The sequence below is a fragment of the Phoca vitulina genome, unplaced genomic scaffold (assembly GCF_004348235.1).
Source record: "Phoca vitulina isolate PV1807 unplaced genomic scaffold, GSC_HSeal_1.0 scaffold102, whole genome shotgun sequence".
Taxonomy (NCBI): domain Eukaryota; kingdom Metazoa; phylum Chordata; class Mammalia; order Carnivora; family Phocidae; genus Phoca; species Phoca vitulina.
In genome coordinates, this window is record NW_022589805.1 from 373,245 (window position 1) to 394,116 (window position 20,872).

Genomic DNA, 20,872 nt, shown 5'->3' on the forward strand with positions numbered 1-20,872 from the left:
ACACACTATATTCTGCTAATTCATTCCTTTAGGTTCTCAGAGGGTGGTCATGGACCAGCACAACTACATGGTTGGTCACATGGGAGCTGGCAAAGAAAAAAAAAAAGAAGCAAATTCTTAGATCCCACCCCAAACCCACTGAATCAGAAACTCTGGGGAGGGGTCCAGGATTCTGGGTTAACAAGCCTACAGTGATTCTGGCTGGACGCTCAAGTCTGAGAATCACTGCTTCCTCCCATCTGACCAAAATGATGGTTGACTGGGTCCAAGGGGTCTTCATCTAAATCAAAGCCTTTACCCCTTAGGGAGAGCCCTAGGCAAAAGTAAACTCTGTTTTTTGACCACTTTCCAAAAGAGAAGAATATTCCAAAAATGTTATTTAAAAAAAAATAAGCCCTCATCTAACCCCTTGTGAAAATGATTTACCATGCAAACTACTTTGGTCCCTTTCAGATTTGTTACTTCTAAGAAAGGACTAATAGGATTTCTAGGGTCGCAAAAGCACATTTTTATCAACCTTAAAATTAGAGAGATTCTGGACCCTTGGCAACACATATCACAACACCATCCTCTTTCTATCAGCTGCTGACTTTCCTCTGCAACCTTCTCTATGCAGAGCAACAATTCTCAACACCTGTAGCCAGGAGACTAAAGTGTACAGCTTCCAATTCCCACTTGAATTTATCTTTTTTGCTTTCCTTCTAAAAGACAAGCATCTGGGTTAATTTCAGTGGAAAACTAGAACATGCTACCAAAGAGATAACATATCAGGTTCTGCCACTGTTGAAGTTGAGACTGTTTCCTTTTTTTTTTTTAAGTCATATCGTGCCTTGTTAACATTATTGCTATGTTGTTGAAATAGCTTATATTTTCTATTTTAAATATTTTCTTTAAGAGACACAAAATTAGGAATAAGAAAGCAGAAATAATCACAAACATGGAGAAAGTCTAAAATTATAATAAAAAATTTTGCACGACTCTAATGTGCTTAGAGCTGTGAGCTCTAAGGCTGGATGAAAAGAATTTCTATTTTTTTAAAAGATTTATTTATATGAGAGAGAGAGAGAGACAGAGAGCGAGTGAGTGTGCAAGCACGGGGAAGGGGCAGAGGGAGAGAAGAGTCTCAAAGAGACTCTGAGGCTGAGCACAGAGCCTGATGTGGGTGGGGCTTGATCTCATGATCCTGAGATCACAATCCAAGCCAAAACCTAGAGTCAGATGCTTAACTGACTGTGATACCCAGGTGCCCCCAAAAGAATTTCTATTAAGATAGAAAATTATAAAATTGACCCAAGAAGAGACCGCACAGGTCAGTGATGAAGAGACCCTTAGCCAGACTGCATGGGATCCAATCCTGGTTCTGCCACTGTGCTAAGTTAGTCAACTTTCCTTCATTCTCTCCACTCTGTGTTCTTCCATTTCTTTCTTTTTTTTTTTTTAAAGATTTTATTTATTTATTTGACAGAGAGAGACACAGCGAGAGAGGGAACACAAGCAGGGGGAGTGGAAGAAGCTGGCTTCCCACTGAGCAGGGAGCCCGATGCGGGCTCGATCCCAGGACCCTGGGACCATGACCTGAGCTAAAGGCAGACACTCAATGAGCCACCCAGGCGCCCCTGTGTTCTTCCATTTCTTAATCTGTGACATGGAAATAGTATATACTACCCACTTCATATAGTTTTATGAGGAATAAAAGTTAAATATTTTTTTAAAGATTTTTAACTTATTTATTTGGCAGAGAGAGACAGCACAAATAGGCAGAGCAGCAGGCAGAGGGAGAGGGAGAAGCAGGCTCCCTGCTGAGCAGAGAGCCCGATGTGGGACTTGATCCTAGGACCCTGAGATCATGACCTGAGCCGAAGGCAGACACTTAACCAACTGAGCCACCCACGCGCCCCTAAAAGTTGAAAGTTTTTGAGTTTTCCTCAAAATGAAAGTAAATTTAGACTTTTATTATTATTATTTTTTTAAAGATTTTATTTGAAGAGAGAGCACACACACACAAGGAGGGGGAGCAACAGAGGGAGAGGGAGAAGCAGACTCTCCACTGGGCAGGGAGCCCGATGTGGGGCTCAGTCATGACCTGAGCCAAAGGCAGACGCTTAACTGATTGAGCCACCCAGGTGCCCCAAATTTAGACTTGTCTTAAAGAAAAATATATTGACCAAAGACATCAAGTTTCTAAAAGGTCCAGGATCTACAGAAAATAGCAAGAGTGCTGTCAAAGATCTTCAGTCACCCCTTAGAGAAAAAAAGCTTCAGGCCCATACAGTTGTACAAGTGACATCTCTCAATTCTTCAAGAAACAGATCATTCAAATACTAAACCATTCCAGAGAAGAGATGTGAAAGGTTTCCAAACTCGTACTGACCCAGTTACAGAACACCATATCAAAACCTGACAAAACACAAAACAGAACTATGGGTCAATCTCATTACTGATTAGTTTCTAAATGAAACACTAGCAAGTAAAATTCAGCAGTACATTAGCTTTTAACTTCACAATTACAGAGAGGGTTATTAGGTTGTTATTAGGAAACCTACTGAGGTAATTTGTCACAGAAATAAAACAGAAGAGAAAAATCACAGGATAATCTTAGACATTAAAAAAGAATTTAATAAAATCCAACAACTAATAAATGAAGATTAGATTATGCTCCAATTTAAAATGGCTGCAAACCAAAGCTCACATCATACTTAATAATAAAATACTAGATACCCCTCTATTTAAGTCAGATACAAGACAAGGAAGTCCAAGAACATAAACACTGGTAGAAATACTGGCAAGAAGAAGATGAAAAAGTATCAGAAATGCAAAGATGACTGTCTACTAGGAAAACCCAAGACAATCACCTGAAAAAGTATTAGAATAAATAAGAGAATTCAATAAAGTGGCCAGGATTATCCAAGTAACATATATGTATGTTACCAACTTTCCTGTACTAAAACAGTAATCATGTAATGAAAGAGAATAACTCATCCAACAGCAATAAACCCACTGATACATGCAGAAATACACTTAATAAGAAAGGTGTATTATCTATATAAAGAAAACTATACTATGCTTCTGAGCAACATAAGACTCCATGAAAAGACATAACTTTTATGTTTAGAACAAGATAACTCACGGAGCCACAAAACTATTAAAATACCAAATTCCTTCTTAAATGATTTATAAAGTTCAATACAATCCCAATCAAATTCTAAGATTTTTGTTTGTTTTTAAGAATTTGAAAGACAATTCTAAAGTTTACCTGAAACAGTAGTTTTCAACCCTGGCTGCCATGAAAATCGTATGAGGAACTGTGAACCATATCAATGCTCAGGCCACACCCCAGAGAATCTAACTTAATTGGTCTGCAGTGGGGTTCAGTCACTGCATTTTAAAAAATCTCCCCAGGTAATTTTGATGTGCAGATACGGTTGAGAATGACCCATCTAGAAGAGTATCTTACAAGGACAGCCAAGAAAATACTGGATTCTTGAAAAAGAATGAAGAGCAACTACCTCCATCATGTACTGAAGTTCATTATATAGGTAGTACAGTAAGTTTCTGGCACAGTTGATAAGCAAAGATCAATGAAACAAACAAAAAGTCCAGAATTAGACCCAAACCTTGTATATTTGAAAACTGAGTAAAATCTAACAAAAATGGTATGTTACATTAGTGGGGGAAAAAGCTGGATCAGCAGTATCTAAATAAATGGCACTGGGATGACACCTACCATTTGGAAAAAAATACACAGCTAGATCTCTGCATCTCACTCTGGCCAAAATCAATTCTGAACTAAATATCCAAGATATAAGGAGAAAAAAATACAGAAAAATATTTCATAATTTTGGAATAGAGAAAGCATTCCTAAACATAACACAAAACCCAAAAGCCGTAAAAGAAAAAATGGATAAATCTGTTTCTATAAAAACTGAAAACATCCATTTGGTAAAAACACAGAACTATCAAATTGTAAACCCAAGTAGCCATACTCCTGGTAAAACAGACTTCAGCAAATAAAAAAAAAGAGGGGGAAAAGCTTACATTTATTAAAGGTTTTAACTTTCATATAAAAAATATTCAAAACAACAAGAAAAAAAGGAAACGCAACAGAAAAACTAGCAGAGGACATGAATAGTACAATATAAATGCCCATGAATTCATGAAAAGACATTTTTGCCTAAGAGAATGGCAAATCAGCAAAAGTATGCTATCAGTGTTGATAAGAATCAGGGGGTGGGAGGGTGGGGAGTGACAGGGAGTCATTCGCTTTTGATGAGGGTGTAATGCACAATGTTTATGGAGAGTATTTGACAACAGCTATGCTTATCAAAAATGTCAATAGCCTTTAATCCAGAAGTTTCACTACCAAGATTTTTTTGGGGGGGGGGGTGAGTTTTATTAAGCAAGGACACGTAAAAATCTCTCCCAGAGTCAGAGGGGTCATGACAGGGTTGCCCCACTACCAAGAATTTATCTAGCAGATACACTCAGCTGTACAAACATGTATTATCAAAATTGTTATATCAGCAAAACACTGGAAACAACCTAAATGTACAGCCGTTAGGGCATTAGTCATATAAATTAAGATATACCCAAATTGGGGACTACTACCATATCAAACCCAGTAAGAAGGACTGAGCTCTATCTAACATAGAACTTCCAACTTACATTAAAGTGGCAAGAAGGAGGTATATGTATACAGACATACATACAGGCAGGGGCAGAGAGAGAGATGTTATACTATACTACTCTTTATGTTTAGGGCAGATACACATACACACACTCACCTCTCTATGCACAGATCATCCCCAACAGGATAGATAAGAAATAACTGTCTTTGGTGAGAGAATTTGGAAGAGCCAAAGGTCAAGAGTTAAGGGAGATTAACTTTTCAGTTCTTACTCGTAGTGCCTTTTTTCTTTTTTTTTTTTTGTGGTTTATTGTTAAACCATGTACAGGATTACTTTCTAGAAACAAAACTTTTAACAAAGCCTTTGACCTAATAACCTCACAGAATCTATCCCATGATGCATGTGATATGCCTATACAAAAAAATACACTCACTGCAGCTGTACTAATGAAAAATCAAAAGCAATCCAAATGTTCATCATTAGAGGAGTAGATCAATAAATTATGGTGCGTCCTATAATGGAATACTTTGCTATCTACTGATGAAAACAAGGGAAATCTGTGTGCACTGCTAAGGAAAGGCAAGTAGGGTATACACTGTTACATAAAACAGCAAAGTGCTAATGTAGTTTGGTTCCATTTCTTATGAACATATTTGCAGAGTGGTTATCTGGGGGCGCCTGGGCAGCTCAGTCAGTTAAGTATCTGACTCTTGATCTCACCTCAATCAGGTCTTAATCTCAGGGTCTTGAGTTCAAGCCCTGTGATGGGCTCCACACTGGGCAATGAGCCTACTTAAAAAAAAAAACAGAACAGAACAAAAACAAAAGGTAAATGAGGAAAAAAAAAAAAAGTGGTCATCTGTAAGAAATGAGGCTGCTCTTTTTTATTATTTGAATTATTTTATAGGAAATCTGCATTTCCTTTGTAATGATAATTTTTAAAACAAAATTATCTTTTAAAAAAGTTTCTTTCCCCCCCTGTGCATCTTAAAATCTTATCTGGCTTAAAATGAACTTGTCTCTTGCTCTTACTATTTGCCCTTCACTATTAGTTCTTTTGTCCCACCCAAAAGCCACAACAACCCTTCCAAAAAATACCAGTCCCTATCCTTCCTTTACCATCAGCCTCTTTGGGGTACCTACGGGGAGCAGAGATGACTGTCCCCACAAGAGTGAGCACTCGCCAAGTGTTCTTTGAAAGAGAGATCACTCTGTACAAAGGAATGAAAGCCCTGGGCAGCCAGAGGAGCATGAAATGAGAGATACACCAACAGAGCCCAGACTGCAGGAAACCTGCCAAAACCAATAAACAAAACAAACAAAACAACCAGATTCTTCAATAAATGAATTGTAAGGATCCTAGAGATTAACAGATTCTTAAAAGCCATATTCACTAAATATAGTTATTCCGATTTGGGGGGGGGAAACCCCTGTAAAAACAGATTGGGACACATGAGGCCACTGGAAATCTGAGTTATCTAGTAGACCTTGATGACAAGAAGAAATCATTCATTTACTTACATGTGAGAATGGCACTGGGTTTAGGTCTACCCTGTCTAACTTTTAGGAATACACATTATCAATGGCTCACTAAGTATGGTCAAGGAGCCCAGATACCTTCGGGGGTGGGGGGGGAGGGGGTCATGATGTCAAAACTATTTTCATAAAATACTAAGACACTCTCATTCTCTCACAAAAACATAGAGGCACTTTCCAGAAGCTCTGGGACCTGTGGTATCACCGTGCTTACTGGCTAATAGAATGTGTGCTTGGTTTTCAAAATTCTGTTTCAGTATTTAATGTGGCAAATATTGATAGATATAATCCACATTGTAAAGAAATCTCCTTGGGGCCTCAACAGTTGGGCCTAACAATCCGAAGACCAAAAGTTTGAGAACCCTTGCATTAAACTACTATGTCTATTTTTGCATAGGACTTAAATTCTCCAAAATAAAAAGTTTTTTTGTAAGGGGGTAGCATGGAACTGGGAAAGAGCAAACATCAGGCTGACCATGAGCCCTAAACCCACAGCAATCTCTTCTCAACCTACCTCCGGAAGGCATGTGCATACACAGACCCCTCTGCAAACGCCAGGGACAACTAAAATTTAAGTTCACATTCCCTCCCCTTTAACAACACTTCAAAAGAGATAAATGCCAATTTTAATGTTTGGAATTACAGTTGACTGCCGAACAATGTGGGGGTTTGAAGCCCTGACCCCTGCCCAGTGGAAAATTGGCATAAAAATTGTGACTTCCTAAAAATTTAGTAACGAATAGCCTACTACTGCCCGGAAGCCTTACCAAAACATAAACAGTTGATTAGCACATTTTTTGTATATGTATTATACACTGTTTTCTTATAATAAAGATAGAGAAAACATTAAGAAAATCATAAGGAAACACATTTACAGTATTGTACTTATCAAAAAAAAAAAAAAAACACCCCATGTATAAGTAGACTCGTGTAGTTCAAACCTGTGTTGTTCAAGATTCAACTGTACTTCATTTTTATTTAAGTTAAAAAAAAAAAAGAAATTGTCTCCTTACCTAAGACCGTCCCAGGCTTCATCTGCGTCCCCTAGTGCCCGCGACAGCCTTGTGGGGAAACTGTGCTACTCTTACTTGTCCTTTTCCTTCACTTGGGCTAATCAATTTCAAGAAATAGCACAAACTGTTCTACTGTTCTAGAACTTGCTGTTGTAAATACTGCCTGCAACAGGTGCTCCGGTGGCTGCCACCAAGGAACCTTGTCTCAGAGCCGCCATGGTGTCTGCTCCCTCACTGGGAATCTGCCTGCACTCCGCTTCCTTGTCAGCTTCCAGCTTTCCAGTTGTCCCCATCTACCTTGGCATCTGCCTTCCCTGTCCTCCACGTTCAGCTCCTACTCTACATGCCAGCTGCAGGGCTGGTGGCTGAAACCCAAAGCAGTGTTCTCAACCTGCACAGACCTCAAAGCCACCTGGAGGCTCCAAAGGGCCCCCCAGATTCTGAGTCCAGTAGCTCTGCACTTCTAACAAGTCCCTGGTGCTGCGCTGCCAGCCCACGGACCTCGCTCTGGGAACCACTGCTGCGGAGGTCCTTCTGTGACCCGAGGGCCCACACTGCCCCTGGCTCTGCCACCTCCCCCGCTGTGAACCATGGCAGCTTGCAGACCAGCTTCTTGGTAAAACGGAGACTGTGGCAAAAGACTTCACCAGGCGAACATAAAAAGGAAAAGGTATACGGAGGAAGAACTTGGTCAGCTGGTAAAGGAGAGGGTCAGCAGCCTTCACCAGATTCAGTGACGCAACAGAAAGCAGATTCCCCGCCGGAAGTTGCCTCTTTCAACCATGTGGTCCTATTTCCACCATTTTCCTCAGAGGCTGAAAAACTGGCCATCAGTCCGAACACATCCCCTATGTTCACAACTGCCTGACGTGCAGGCCATTCTACTGCTGGCTTCTTTAAGAGCGCCCACTTTCAAGACGGGCAGAGATCTTCATCTCTGGGTTCCAGATACCAAACCTCCCTTTTCCAAATCTGAGGGGCAGGAAGAAAGACTGGAGGAGGAGAGGAACGTGCCACATCATCCCGCTTCACTGCGCTGCTTGCTTAGAAGGAAAAGCTCCCCACCCCCGCTAACAGGAAGCATTCAAAGCACTTAAGCTCACTTACCTTGGTCATGCCTCCTGCCTGCGCCGTGTTCAGTCCGGCGTGACTGGCCATTTGTGGTGAAACCTGTGTTAACGTCTCGGCCAGCACGCTGCTCGTGGCCCCCTGCATGGCCGGAGCAGGGTACGGCATCCCAGCTCCCCTTCCTCTGCCAGCGGCCCCAAGAGAACCATTCATGACTTGCGCCTGTCCTTGCTGGGCCTGGTTCATTAAACTATGGCCAGAGTTACTATTGAGGAGGCCTGGGTGGGTCTGGTTAAAGTTAGCATTCATGCAGATCCCAGGTCCCGTCTGCGACGTGGCAGGGCTGCTGGTTACCAGCCCCACCTGCTTTTGTGCTTGCGGATTCAGTGCTTGCGAAGCAGGGGGAGTGGGCCCAGAGGTGCTGGCTGCCTGTTTGGGCAGGCTGGGGGCTGAAGAATCTCCCTGGTTCAGAGGGCTCTTGCCCATGGCACCCAAGCTGGCCATGTTTGCACTGTTCGGCTGTCCCTGAGCCTGGCCGCCAAGGCCTTGCTGCACGGGGCTGCTGGCGCTAACATTTCCTATTCCTGGGTTGATACTAGAGCCGCTGCCTCCACGCAGAAGCTCCGACAGTTGTTTATGTTTGGAAGCAGCATCTGGAACGAGGTTCCCACTGTTTAAAAGGCTTAATTCTCCTCCATTGGGGATCAGCTCATCAGGAAGATCATTTTCCAAGTCAAACAATGATCCAAAATCTAGAAATTAAACAGAAATGGAAATGAGAAACTAAGCAACCACAACAGCTTTCCAACTGTCATATATTACTATGATCTTAATCTAAAGGAGCACTTCACACAGAATGCTAGCATCTTTTTTTAAGTGTTTTTTTTTTTATTTTAATTTTTTTTAAAAGATGTTATTTATTTGAGAGAGAGAGAGAGAGAGCACAAGCAGGGGGAGCTACAGGGGGAGAGGGAGAAGTAGGTTCCCCGCTGAACAGGGAGTCCGATGCGGGGCTCGATCCCAGGACCCTGAGATCATGACCTGAGCCGAAGGCAGACGCTTAACCGACTGAGCCACCCAGGACCCCCAGAACGCTAGCACGTCTTAAGAGTAACGTCAAAATGACTTGAAACTTCATTCGGGAAAATAAAACAAGGAAGCATATTTTTCGAATTCTGAAGAAGGAAAAGTTAAACAGAGATGAGAGGAGGGTCAGCCCCACTAGATGTTACCATATATTCTAAAACAATAATTAAATCGTGTGGCTTGAGGAGAAATGTAGATATATAAACTAAAGGAAATCAACGGGGAGTTAAACCTTCACTGAATTTAAGTTAAAATGCTTTTAAGAATACATGTGTGCGAAAAAGTAACTGGGAATCAGATTAAATGAACAGGAATTTGGGGAAATTAAGTAAAGCCTAACCTTAAGTGATTACATATTTTTTAAAAGGTAAATTATTAAAAAAAAAAAAAAACCACCCCAGCCTAAACAGAAAATGAGATTTCTCCAAATGTTGAAGCTGCAGAAAATAAAGATGTATAAAGAAACTAAAAATAGTTAAAAGTAAAAGAAAATAACTTAACAGCTACTTGTCTCACATGAAAGGGGCTAACGTCAGCCCTGCAGAAGGACCGGCAGCACACTGACTCCTGAGTATAAACACACAAAGGAGGCCAGCAGGTAAGTATCAAAAAGGAAGATAAAAGTCAAGGGAAGAGATCATCCTTCCCAGTAATCAGTGACAAGTAAAGCAACTTCTTCCTCCTCGTCCCTCTCAAAGTACCATTTCTCTAACATGTGGCCTAAGTGTCATCTCTAGTCCCTCACCGACCGCATTTTCTTCAACCCACAACCACCTGGCCACACGTGCATGCACAAAGGACAAGATCAGCAGAACTACGACAAGAGTGGCATCATGTGTGATATCGAAACAGGGGCAAACAATACATGGAAGCAGGTCAGCCTAGTGGTTAGTCTCTATACCCAGACTGCCTGCAACTGAACCCAGCTCTGCCTCCAGCTCCCTACTTCTTAGCTCTAAGTTACCTAGACTTTCTGTGCCTCGGGGTCCTCCATCTGGCCACCACACCTCATAGGGTTTCGTGGGGACTGAATGAATTAATAAATGTAAAGCACTTCAACAGTGCATGTGGGTGGTTAAGTGCACCGTCATTATCAGCTGTTATTACTACTGTTATCCAGTAACAGAAGGTTTGATAAATTACTATATAATATTAGAAAACATTACACATCTTTGGCACCTGGGTGGCTCAGTTAGTTGAGCGTCCAACTCTTGATTTTGGCTCAGGTCATGATCTCAGGGTTGCGAGATCGAGCCCCATGTCAGGCTCCGTGCTCAGCATGGAGTCTGCTTAAGACTCTTTATCCCTCTCCCTCTGCCCCTCCCCCCATTCACTATCTAAAATAAATAAATAAAATCTTTTAAAAATTACACCTCTACTAAAATAATTATGAAGACTGAAAAATGTAGGAAAATGTGTACGTGATGTAAAAACATGCAAATGGCATTGCATGCAGAACAGCACGTCAAATAAGATTAGAACTGAAGTGTGTGCATGTGGGCAGTGGCTGGTAAGTAACACGCCAAAAATAAAGAGTTGTACTGGTAGAAGTGGTGGGGTGATGAGTGCATGTGGCTTTTTGTTGTTGTTTCAAACAGAGCCACCCGCCCCCCACCACCCACTTTGAGAAAACTGAACTGTCTTCTCCGCGGTGTCAGATCCTAAGACTGCCTGCCCCACAACCCCCTCAGGTGGCTGCTCTGGGGTTCTTCTAAGAAACAGCAACACCTTCCCAGCCGCAGGAGCAGGACTGACTGGAGAAGCCACCCCCCCATAAGCACCTTCTTGCAGGTGACACAATCCCAGCTAAGGGAGTTGAAGGCAAGTTGGCCACGACAGTGTGGAAAAGGTTTTCCTTCCTACTGGGAAGGAATGCTCAGGAAGAAATCTCCCTTTCCTTCACCACATTTCATCGTGGAGCTACGGGAGCCATCCTCAGACAGGAGAGGAGGCACCTCGCACACACCAAGGATGACTGCAGCGAAAACTAACGCTGGGGTCGTGAAGCCATCTCTGAGCTCAGTTATCCAACCCTGGAGCCTCCTTACCTTCAGATTTCTCATTATGGGAGAAAATGCATTTCCTGTCATTTAAGCCATTCTAGCCAAAGTTTAATGTCACCCGATGAAGTTCAAACTTCCTTTGTAAGGCATACAAGGCCATCAGAATGTGGCCCCTGACCACTTCTCAGCCCTTCTTTCCCCTGGCACCTTCTTTTTTTTTTTAAAGATTTTATTTATTTGACAGAGAGATAGCAAGAGCAGGAACACAAGCAAGGTGAGTGGGAGAGGGAGAAGCAGGCTTCCTGCGGAGCAGGGAGCCTGATGTGGGGGCTCAATCCCAGGACCCTGGGATCATGACCTGAGCCGAAGGCAGACGCTTAACGACTGAGCCACCCAGGCACCCCTCCCCTGGCACCTTCTGATGCACCCTACCTTCCAGTCACAAAAGTGAGCGGTCACGTGCAACAGAAATCCTTCTCCTGGATGTTCTCTGTCTAGAAAACCATGCCCCTACCTCTCACTCAGATTAAACGCAGTGACTACGAAGACTGTCTTCGGGCTACCCCAGAACAGACCAGTCCCTCTTTTCAGCCTCCGAAGTTCTCTGTACATACATGCCTAGTAAACCACCTCTAACTAACATATACCTATTTCATCCTACCCAACTATAAGGAATTAGGGATTACTTGCAACTGTACACACACACACATACACACACACACACACAGATTTTTATAGAACCTGTGAGAGTAAGTTGCAGACAGCATGAGTCTTTCCTCCCAAGTACTTGACCATGCATCTCCTAAGAACACCCTTGTACAAAATCACGGCACATTTATCAAATTTGGTAAATTTAACACTGATACAATACTCAAATTTAGCCAGTTGTCTCAATAATGCCCTTTATTACATTTATTTTCCTGGTCTAAAATCCAGTTCAGGACCCCAGTGCACCTAGCTGTCATGTCTCGGTCTTTTCCTTTTGTCTAGAAAGGTTCCTCAGACTTGTTCTTTCCTAACTGTGACACTTTTGAAGAGGACAGGCCAGTTGTTTTGTAGAATATCCCTCAATTTGGGGTTGCTTCCTCCTGATTACAGGACACGTAATTATGAAGAGACACAGGAGTCAACTCCTGGATACGGCAAACAGCTGAGACACAGCCACGGATCAGGGTTTTTGCTGCCAACTACCCAGCTTCTGCATCTCAACGTGGTTTTGTGGGTTCCATTCCATAGCTTCTATGGCACTGTGCTGTCCTGAATCTAGAGATCCACTAAGGTCTCCAGATAAAAAGAACACATTGCGGGTGGGGGCGGGAAGAACACACGAAATAAAGTAAAAAAACCAACTCTCCAACATAACTGATGTTTCTGTTGCCTTCCAGACTCTGTCCACACACACGCACATTTTTACTCAGTATTCTTTCTTTCTTTTTAAAAAGGTTTTAAGTCATCTCTACACCCAACATGGGGCTCGAACTCACGACCCCAAGATCAAGAGTCGCACGCTCTACCAGCTGAGCCAGCCAGGCGCCCCTACTCAGTATTCTTATAACAAAACAAAAACCCGGTGTGTGCATTTAATTAATGCAATGCTCCTTAATCTATGAACATGAAAATGAAACTTCATCTAAACCAGCAACAGGAGCCATTAAGACAGAGACCGAGTTTCCTTTCTATTTGCCAGGGAGAGGATGAAGAGTCGGTGTCAAGCACTGTAAATCGTTAGAAGGAAATGAACTCCAAATACTTAAAGTTTGGAACAACCTGCCTAAGCCCCGATTGGCTCTTCCCAGCGTCTCGAAGCACTCTCCCGAAGAGAGGGCGGCTGGGCCAGGACAAGAGCAGGTAAACCCAAATGAACAGTTACACAGTGTCAGAGACCAGGTCCCCGACTCCAGTGTGGGAACTGGAACTGAGGAAGGAAAAGGCACACCTGCAAGTGGAACACAGGCATTCAAATCCTGGCTCAATCAGCCAGCCCCACGTCCCTGAACAAACTGTTCAACCTCTGGATCACACTTCCCCCAACCGCGAAACAGGGACAATAGCCCAGCTACACGATGAAAGCTGGAACAGGCTATCGTACTCTAGCACACAAACTATAAAATTTCTTACCTTTCAAAATCCACCCACCATTCCACCACTCTCAAATTTACCCGTGTGGTTTTTCTTAGTGGTTTACTGGAGCTCCACTCCACACGCACTGCGACTCTGACAGCTGTCATGGGCGGTATGTCTTGGGCTCAGTTTGGTTTGTGCTGCTCCGCCACACTTTGGCCACCTCGATCACTTTTCTCACCCTGTTTCAGTCCAAACACATCTCACAGCTGTTTGGTTGTGGAAAGAAGGGACTAATTCTGCTTACGTCCTTACCTATCAGTCCAACCACATGTGCACGCATCCACAAGCAAATCCACAGGGAGCGTCTTTGTAAGAAAAGGTGGGCTGGGCAGGGTGTGCGGAGGGCCATCCCCGCTCACAGTGCCGCCCCTCTTCTCCCTGTGACTGTCTCCACGCACATATTCTCTGGCTCACAAAACAGACAAAGGAGAATGAAGAAGGAAAGCCAGGATATTGCAACATACAGAGTGATGCTTTCTACACACCAAAGTGTCCCAACACACAGGTTGGGCAATACCAATCTGAATCACTGGAAGTTCTGAAGATTCAAGATTGAGCATCACCACTTCCAATCCCAGGTAGTTAGTTTCCCTTTCCTCCACCAAGTCACCAGCGGCCCCAGGAGGGAGCAGAGCTGAGGCTGAACAAGATTCGTGGGACCCGGCTTTCTAGGGGCTCAGCCTTGGCAGGAGACATCCCAATCACACAGCACACACAGCCTGTCATGCTTCCGCAGCCACCAGGAATTTTCTCTCTTTTGGGGCTCTCCGGCCGCCAACCCAGAGTCCGTCCCTTTCATTAAGCGGAGGTGGAAAAAAAGTAGCTACCGGTTTCCCAGTCTCTGTCACACTCCTACAAGGCTGGGGCACCGACGGCACAGAAGGTCTTCATCAAGCACGATCACAAGGGATCACTTCTGGACTGCTTAGAGAAACCTCGCTCCAGGAAACAATCCCCTCTCAACACCGGAAGACAAGGCATCCTACACATGTTCTAAGATCCATTCTTAGCCATCGTTATCAGAAGTCCATATTTCACCTTAAACAAGGGATGAACTACTATCAGGTACTCTGAAAAAAGCTCTCCATTTTACAAATCGAATAGCAGGTAAGTGGCTGAGTCCATCTGCCCAGCCTGTAACATATGAAAGAGTCTGTTCAAATGCAGCTAAGTCATCCCTAAAACACATCTTTCCTTAGGTTTTCTAACATCTCCTCTTTCTCTCATATTACTTTACTTTTTTTCTTTGAATGACAACTGGGGCCCTAAATTCTCTGACTGGCACAGAACTGATTTTTCTGTCCCAATGTGTACAAACTAGTTTATCAAATCTTGTATTGGCCAGAAGTAGGAACTCTTCTACACTTTGCAGACATAATGAGTGAGTCTTAAAATCATGTATCAACTCTCAGTTATAACTCACAAGGCTGTAAGGACCATGAAAGAGGGATTGGGCTCTCCACGAATATCTCCACCCTGAACAGGTGAATGAATTCTGGAGAAGAGTGCCAAAGTTATAGAATACAAAATAACAATTTTAACACTTTACTTGTTTAGCTGAAGATATAAACGTTTTATTAAACATTTTAAGATACATTTACCTTAACATTTATTACTACTATCGTAAAACAGAAACAAAGAGAACAAAGTTCAATAATGAATTCTCTTAAAATGCTTCCCTGTTCTACTCATCCTTCTCTTTACCCACCCACCCCTTTCCTGCAGCCTCTTTATCCTGCAGGGGACCAGTCAGGCTACTTCTCTCTCTGGATACACCTCAGCATCCAGGCCCCTCCATCCTGTGGCTGGTGTGAAGATTAAATGGCCTAACACAGAATAAGAGATATCAGCCTGAGAAACAAACCTGAGAGTAAGAGTTTAGGTGCTGGGTCCTGTTCACGTTTCTCTACTCCTGAGCATGAAACCCCCCTCCCACAGATGCCTCCTCTCCTCCACCCACGCCCGTTTCTCACGGCAGCCCTCATTCTCTGCGTAAAAGTTGTTGTTTTTCCTTCCCTATTTTTTTTACATGACCTTTAGCATTACTCGTACTATAACTCTGACTATTCAAATGCTTCTCTTAAATCTTAGAAAAGCTAAGCAACTTTTATTCATTAACCCTGGAAATTTTTACAAAAAGAATTTTTAATTCCTAAGTAAAAACTGGATACAAAAGTTAATCCAAAAAGGGCAATGCACTCTGAAAAAGCTCATATCTGAAGAAGAGGAATCCACAGAATGGTAAACACTTTCATAGGGTTCTAATTCTTAGATGATCTGGAGACCATGTGAGACCTCCATGGTACATTTATCAATACATTACCAATGAGACACTCACAACACAGGAACCACAGCCTGGTCTTGATTCAAGCCTCTCTCTGTCACTCCGACTACACCTCCTGACGTGTTTGCTCAGCTCTAAAACGGAAATGAAAATAGTAGCTGCCTCTAGGCTCACTGAGGAAAGAATGAAATCATACCGTGTGTACATAGTACTTAGCCTGGCATGCAGTAAGGACTCAATACATATCAGTCACTATCTGTCACAGCACCATCTTCCAAGGTTGCTATGAGGGCTGACCGATACATGCCCATCAAGGACCAGGCACCCCTGGTACAGGGTTCATGCCCAGTGACTGTCACTTCTCTAAGGTAAAGTCCTAATAATTTGTGACAATGCTAGTAGAAGTAAAGCTTACTCTGCTTTGAAAATTCGTGGGGATTGTGCAAATAAATAACGGGACAACTCTCCAGCAATGCAGAATTAAAACATTTTTAAAAGGAAAAGCGAGGCGCCTGCCTTTGGCTCAGGTCATGACCCCGGGGTTCTGGGATCAAGCCCCACATCCGGCTCCCTGCTCAGTGAGGAATCTGCTTGTTCCTCTCTCTCTCTGCCGCTCCCCCTGCTTGTGCTCTCTTGCTGGCTGTCTCACTCTGTCTCAAATAAATAAAAATCTTAAAAAAAAAAAAAAAGGGAAAGAAAAAGAAAAGAACACTGTTTTCTTAGCATTTAGGCCATTACAAATAATTCTGGAGGGGAAAAGGGACAGAGGGAGAGGGAGAGACAGAACCCCAAGCAGGCTTCCTGCCCAGGGCAGAGCCCAATGTGGGGCTTGATCTCACGACCCTGAGAACATGACCTGAGCCAAAATCAAGAGTCAAACTCTCAACAGATTGAGCCACCCGGCACACCACAAATAATTTTTATCTAGGCATTTAAACAAGTTCCCAAAAGACATCTAACTTTTTTTTTTTTTACAATGACTATTAGGAAATAATTAAATTCCTTCTTAAATCTTCTGTGATTCAAGCTTTTTATGCAGACACACTACCCCCTAATTACTACAGAATAATGAGGTTTTACTTCATTCTGAACAGTGATCTTATACTGAACAAAAAGTCCTGCCTCTCCTCAGAATCACTATCCGCTCAAGAGCCAGAGCAGACGTGGCTGAGCGATCTGCCTCCTCTGGGGCCTTCCTAGAGTGGGCACATGTCCTCGCTCTCGGGACTTCACTCCCTGCAGGGACAACTGGGCTTATCTGAGACTCGAATAAAAGTCTGCCCCCCAGAGGATTCTAATCTAATTGAGGAAGACGGGTCATGGACACCAAGTCACAAACTGAAACTGCTAACACACAGATACCGGATTTTACAAGCAAGTGGCAAAGGCTGCAGATGAGAGGCAAACTGTGAGCAGATCTTTAGAAGGAAAAGACGCTGAGAAAGGAACACTGCACATGGACGGGGTGGAAGAAGGGAGCTGAGCAGACAGAACAAGCTGGCCACTTTGCTTGTGGTGGGTTTTAACTCCAACATGGGGCTTCCCTCTGCAGGTGTGTGGATGTGATTCAGGAGGGAAGGACCCCACCAGAACACTTTAAATGAAGAAAGGCCTTCTTGGGGAAGATCCGTTGTTAATGTCTTTTAAAAAATCACTCATCATGCAAAGCATATGACCAAAAAAAAAAAAAAAAAACAAAACCCCAAACAAAAAAATAAAAACCTAAATTCTATTCTCTAAGTGTTGTGTTGAGAGTTATAATTTATTAAACCCAAATTTATAGCTAATTTATGGGACAAATATTCCTGTACCAAAGGATCCATCCAGGGGGACTCTTTTAGATGGAAACCTGTCCAGTAAGTACCTTTAAATATTTAAACACCAACAACTATATTGTCTGAAGTGAGGGGAAGGACAGCAGGCTACTGCAGTAGATGAAACTAACTGAAATAAAACTACACTACTTTAGAAACTGTGATGTAAGTCAGAAGGGAAAAACCTGGTTTATAAAAATGCCCTCTATACAATAAGTCTACCCAAGAAGGCTAAAGTCTACTTTGGATCATCATTGACTGTTAAAATTTGAGCATTTTTTTTCTCATTCACAAATGCATTTCATGGTTACTGTGCTTCAGAGATGGAGAAATCTTGCTTCCCTGAATGTTTGCTATTTACCTTTCACTTAAGGAACCCCAGACAGTCCTGACCGCAAGTCCTATCACCCTGGGCCTGAATCACCAGAGTCCTGGAATCACAGCCAGCCTCCTACCCTCACTCCACACACTTACAAGTTCCAGGGAAGTGCCATTCCCAGAGAGCTAGGACAATTTTAAGTTTCTTAAATGTGGTTTGTGTGCTGTCTCCCTCAGCCGTGAAGGGTGGAGATTTTGAAGGCTTTGTAAGACAAAGGTGGGACAGAAGATGTGGTCACAGCAGCAAGCCACCACCAGACCAACTGTAATTCACTCAGTGGCCCCCAAACGGTAACCAGATGGTCTGGAGCCGAGGGAGCAGAAAGGGTTTCACTGTTCTCCACCACCACGGCCAAGGGGGCACGGAGACCCAGGGGAGGGGCTGGAATCAGCTACCCATCCACTGTGCAACTCCGAAGTCCTAGAGGAGGAGGAATGTTGGCAGCTGGGCTAGGATCTAACCTCTGCAGAAACTATCCCAGGCCCCAGGTGCCAGGCCACCTCAGACTACTTGGCTACCGCGTGAGGAACAAGCAAGGGATGCCCAGAGACCAGGTCCTTTGGCCCAAATGTTGGCAGCTGTGGCCGGCAGGCAGCAACACCGAGTCAGGAGGAAGGGGGAAATACTGCTGTCTGAACTTGAGGTGTCACTGTACAGCAAATAAAAGTGGGCTTATATGTGGACTACAGGAACACCCATAACAGGAAGTAAATGCATTAAGTCCAAAAAGTACACCAACATCCAGACAATGGAGTATTATCCAGCACTAGAAAGAAATGAGCTATCAGGCCACAAAAAGACATGGAGGAACCTTATGTGTATAATACTAAGTGGAAGAAGCCAATCTGAAAAGGCTACAGACTGCGTGGTCCCAACTATCGGACATGCTGGAAAAGGCAAAACTACGGAGACAGTAAAAAGGTCAGCAGCTGCGCGGGGGGCGGGGGGGGGGGTTTGGACAGGTGGAGTCCAGGGGGTTTTTAGCACAGGGAACATATTCGGTATAATATAATGATGGATACATATCATGATACATTTGTCCAAACACAGAACTGTACAACACCAAGAGTGAACCCTAAGGTAAACTGATGATGATGTGTCCATGCAGGTTTATCAAGTATAACACACTCTAGTGCGAGTGCCCATAATGGGGAAGGCTGTGCATGTGGGGGCAGGGTGTGTGTGGAAAATCTCTGCACCCTCCCCTCAATTTTACCATGAAATCTGAAACTGCTCTAAAAAAAGTCTTAACGGGGAAAAAACACCATAGAATTATAGATAAATCACAAGCGACTAAGAGGTACAAAATGATGGAGAACCACGAGCTGAAGAATAACTTGAGTATCCGTCAACTAGACTACATTTAATAAATAATATACCCAAAATACCCAGTGAGGTCTATGCTAGATGTAAGTGTGCTGCTTTTCAAGCTTTAAGAATCCACCAACATACAAGCACTGGGGAGGACAATTTGATGATATGATCAAAATTACAAATGCATATTCCTTTTAACCTTTTATTCCCTTTTTAGAGATCTGTTCTATAGATATACATGTAATTGTGCATGGCTATTCATTAAAGCACTGTTTGTGCGAGAACAGGATTGGAAATAACCTAAATGCCCATCCGTGGGGAGCAGATTAAACCAATTATGGCACATCTCATATAATGGATACCAGCAACTATGGAAAGAGATAATGAAGCTCTCCACATGCTGCTATGTACAGGTGTGCAACAACGTGTACAGTATGCTACCTCCAGGAACAAGAAAAGGCAGGAAGGGGGCAAGGGAGCCAAGAATAGATAGCGTCTGCTTGAAGAGAGGAACGCTGGAGGGGCGCACAATCTACTCACAGTGGTTACCTGGGGGGCACTAGGTGGAGGGAGGGAGGGAAGTTTCACTCTACAGCTGTGTCCTCCTCTGATTTTTGAACCCTGTGAATGAACGATTCATTTAAGTAATTAAGGAAATTGATTTTTTTTTTAAAGGCAGCCCCTGGGGTGTCCAGGCCCAGGTGATGAGCTTCATTCAGCCCAGATGATAACACCTGGAACACTTCCAGTTGGGAGTGTTTGCAGTTTGAAGATGAAATCTGAAACGCACTCAATATTAGTTTAAAATAGTTTTAGTGTTCACATGAGCTTAAAGGGCAGGAAAAGAGAAAGTACGTTAAAGAAGGACTTTTCAAAAACTACTGTTTTTTTCCTAAAGGAATGTGACAATCTACATACAGCATTGTGCACCCAATGTAATAGCTAAATGTTGCCCACATTGGGGAAGCCGACAGTAGTTCGAAATATTCAAACATTAGGTGGTGTCAGGTCCCGCGGCTTCCAGCAACATCAATGGAGAAACCTCTAATTGAAAGGATTCTGTTAGAATCGGAGCTTGTAACAAAGGAAGTGGTAACGGGACATGCCACTAAAACACAATCACATTTTCCTATCTTTGGATGGCACCTCTAAGTTAATTTACACTTGTTCAAATCATTCTTGCTAGAGGTCTAAAGGTTTTGCAACAGAACTAAACAAAACTCCACTTGTCACCATTTAACAGATTCTTCTAACCACAAAAACGAAGATTTTTGCTTTGGATCTGATTTACTCTTTTCACTAGTTTTGTGATGAAAGTATGTTGTTTATGGATTTTTTTAAAGCATTCAGAAGAATATAGAGTGCAAAGCAGAGAGCCCTCCAAAACATCTTCAGTCCCCCGCTGCCAAGAAAAACAATTTCTATAGATTTTCTTCTGGAAACCTATGTACACACACTTTTTACTACTGAGAAGGACCTAATTATCATGTATGTTTTCCATCCTTTTTAAAGTTAATAACCCTCAGACTTCTCTTCCTTTTGAAGGGAAGATCGCTTCCCTTCCCCAAACCGCCATCGCAGGGGACTCAGCCACTCCTCTTCTGAAGGACCTTTTGGTCACCTTAA

The 20,872-nt window shown here is 43.0% G+C and overlaps 1 protein-coding gene across 4 annotated transcripts in view; it reads right to left on the reverse strand.

Annotated features, from left to right (window-relative positions):
• CREBBP (CREB binding protein) overlaps window positions 1-20,872 on the reverse strand; it is a 121,725-nt gene that overhangs the window by 90,943 nt on the left and 9,910 nt on the right. For all 4 annotated transcript variants that reach the window (XM_032397760.1, XM_032397759.1, XM_032397758.1 and 1 more), the window contains exon 2: window positions 8,282-8,994. In XM_032397760.1, coding sequence (XP_032253651.1) covers window positions 8,282-8,994 — 713 coding nt within the window. The remainder of the gene's footprint in view (window positions 1-8,281; window positions 8,995-20,872) is intronic.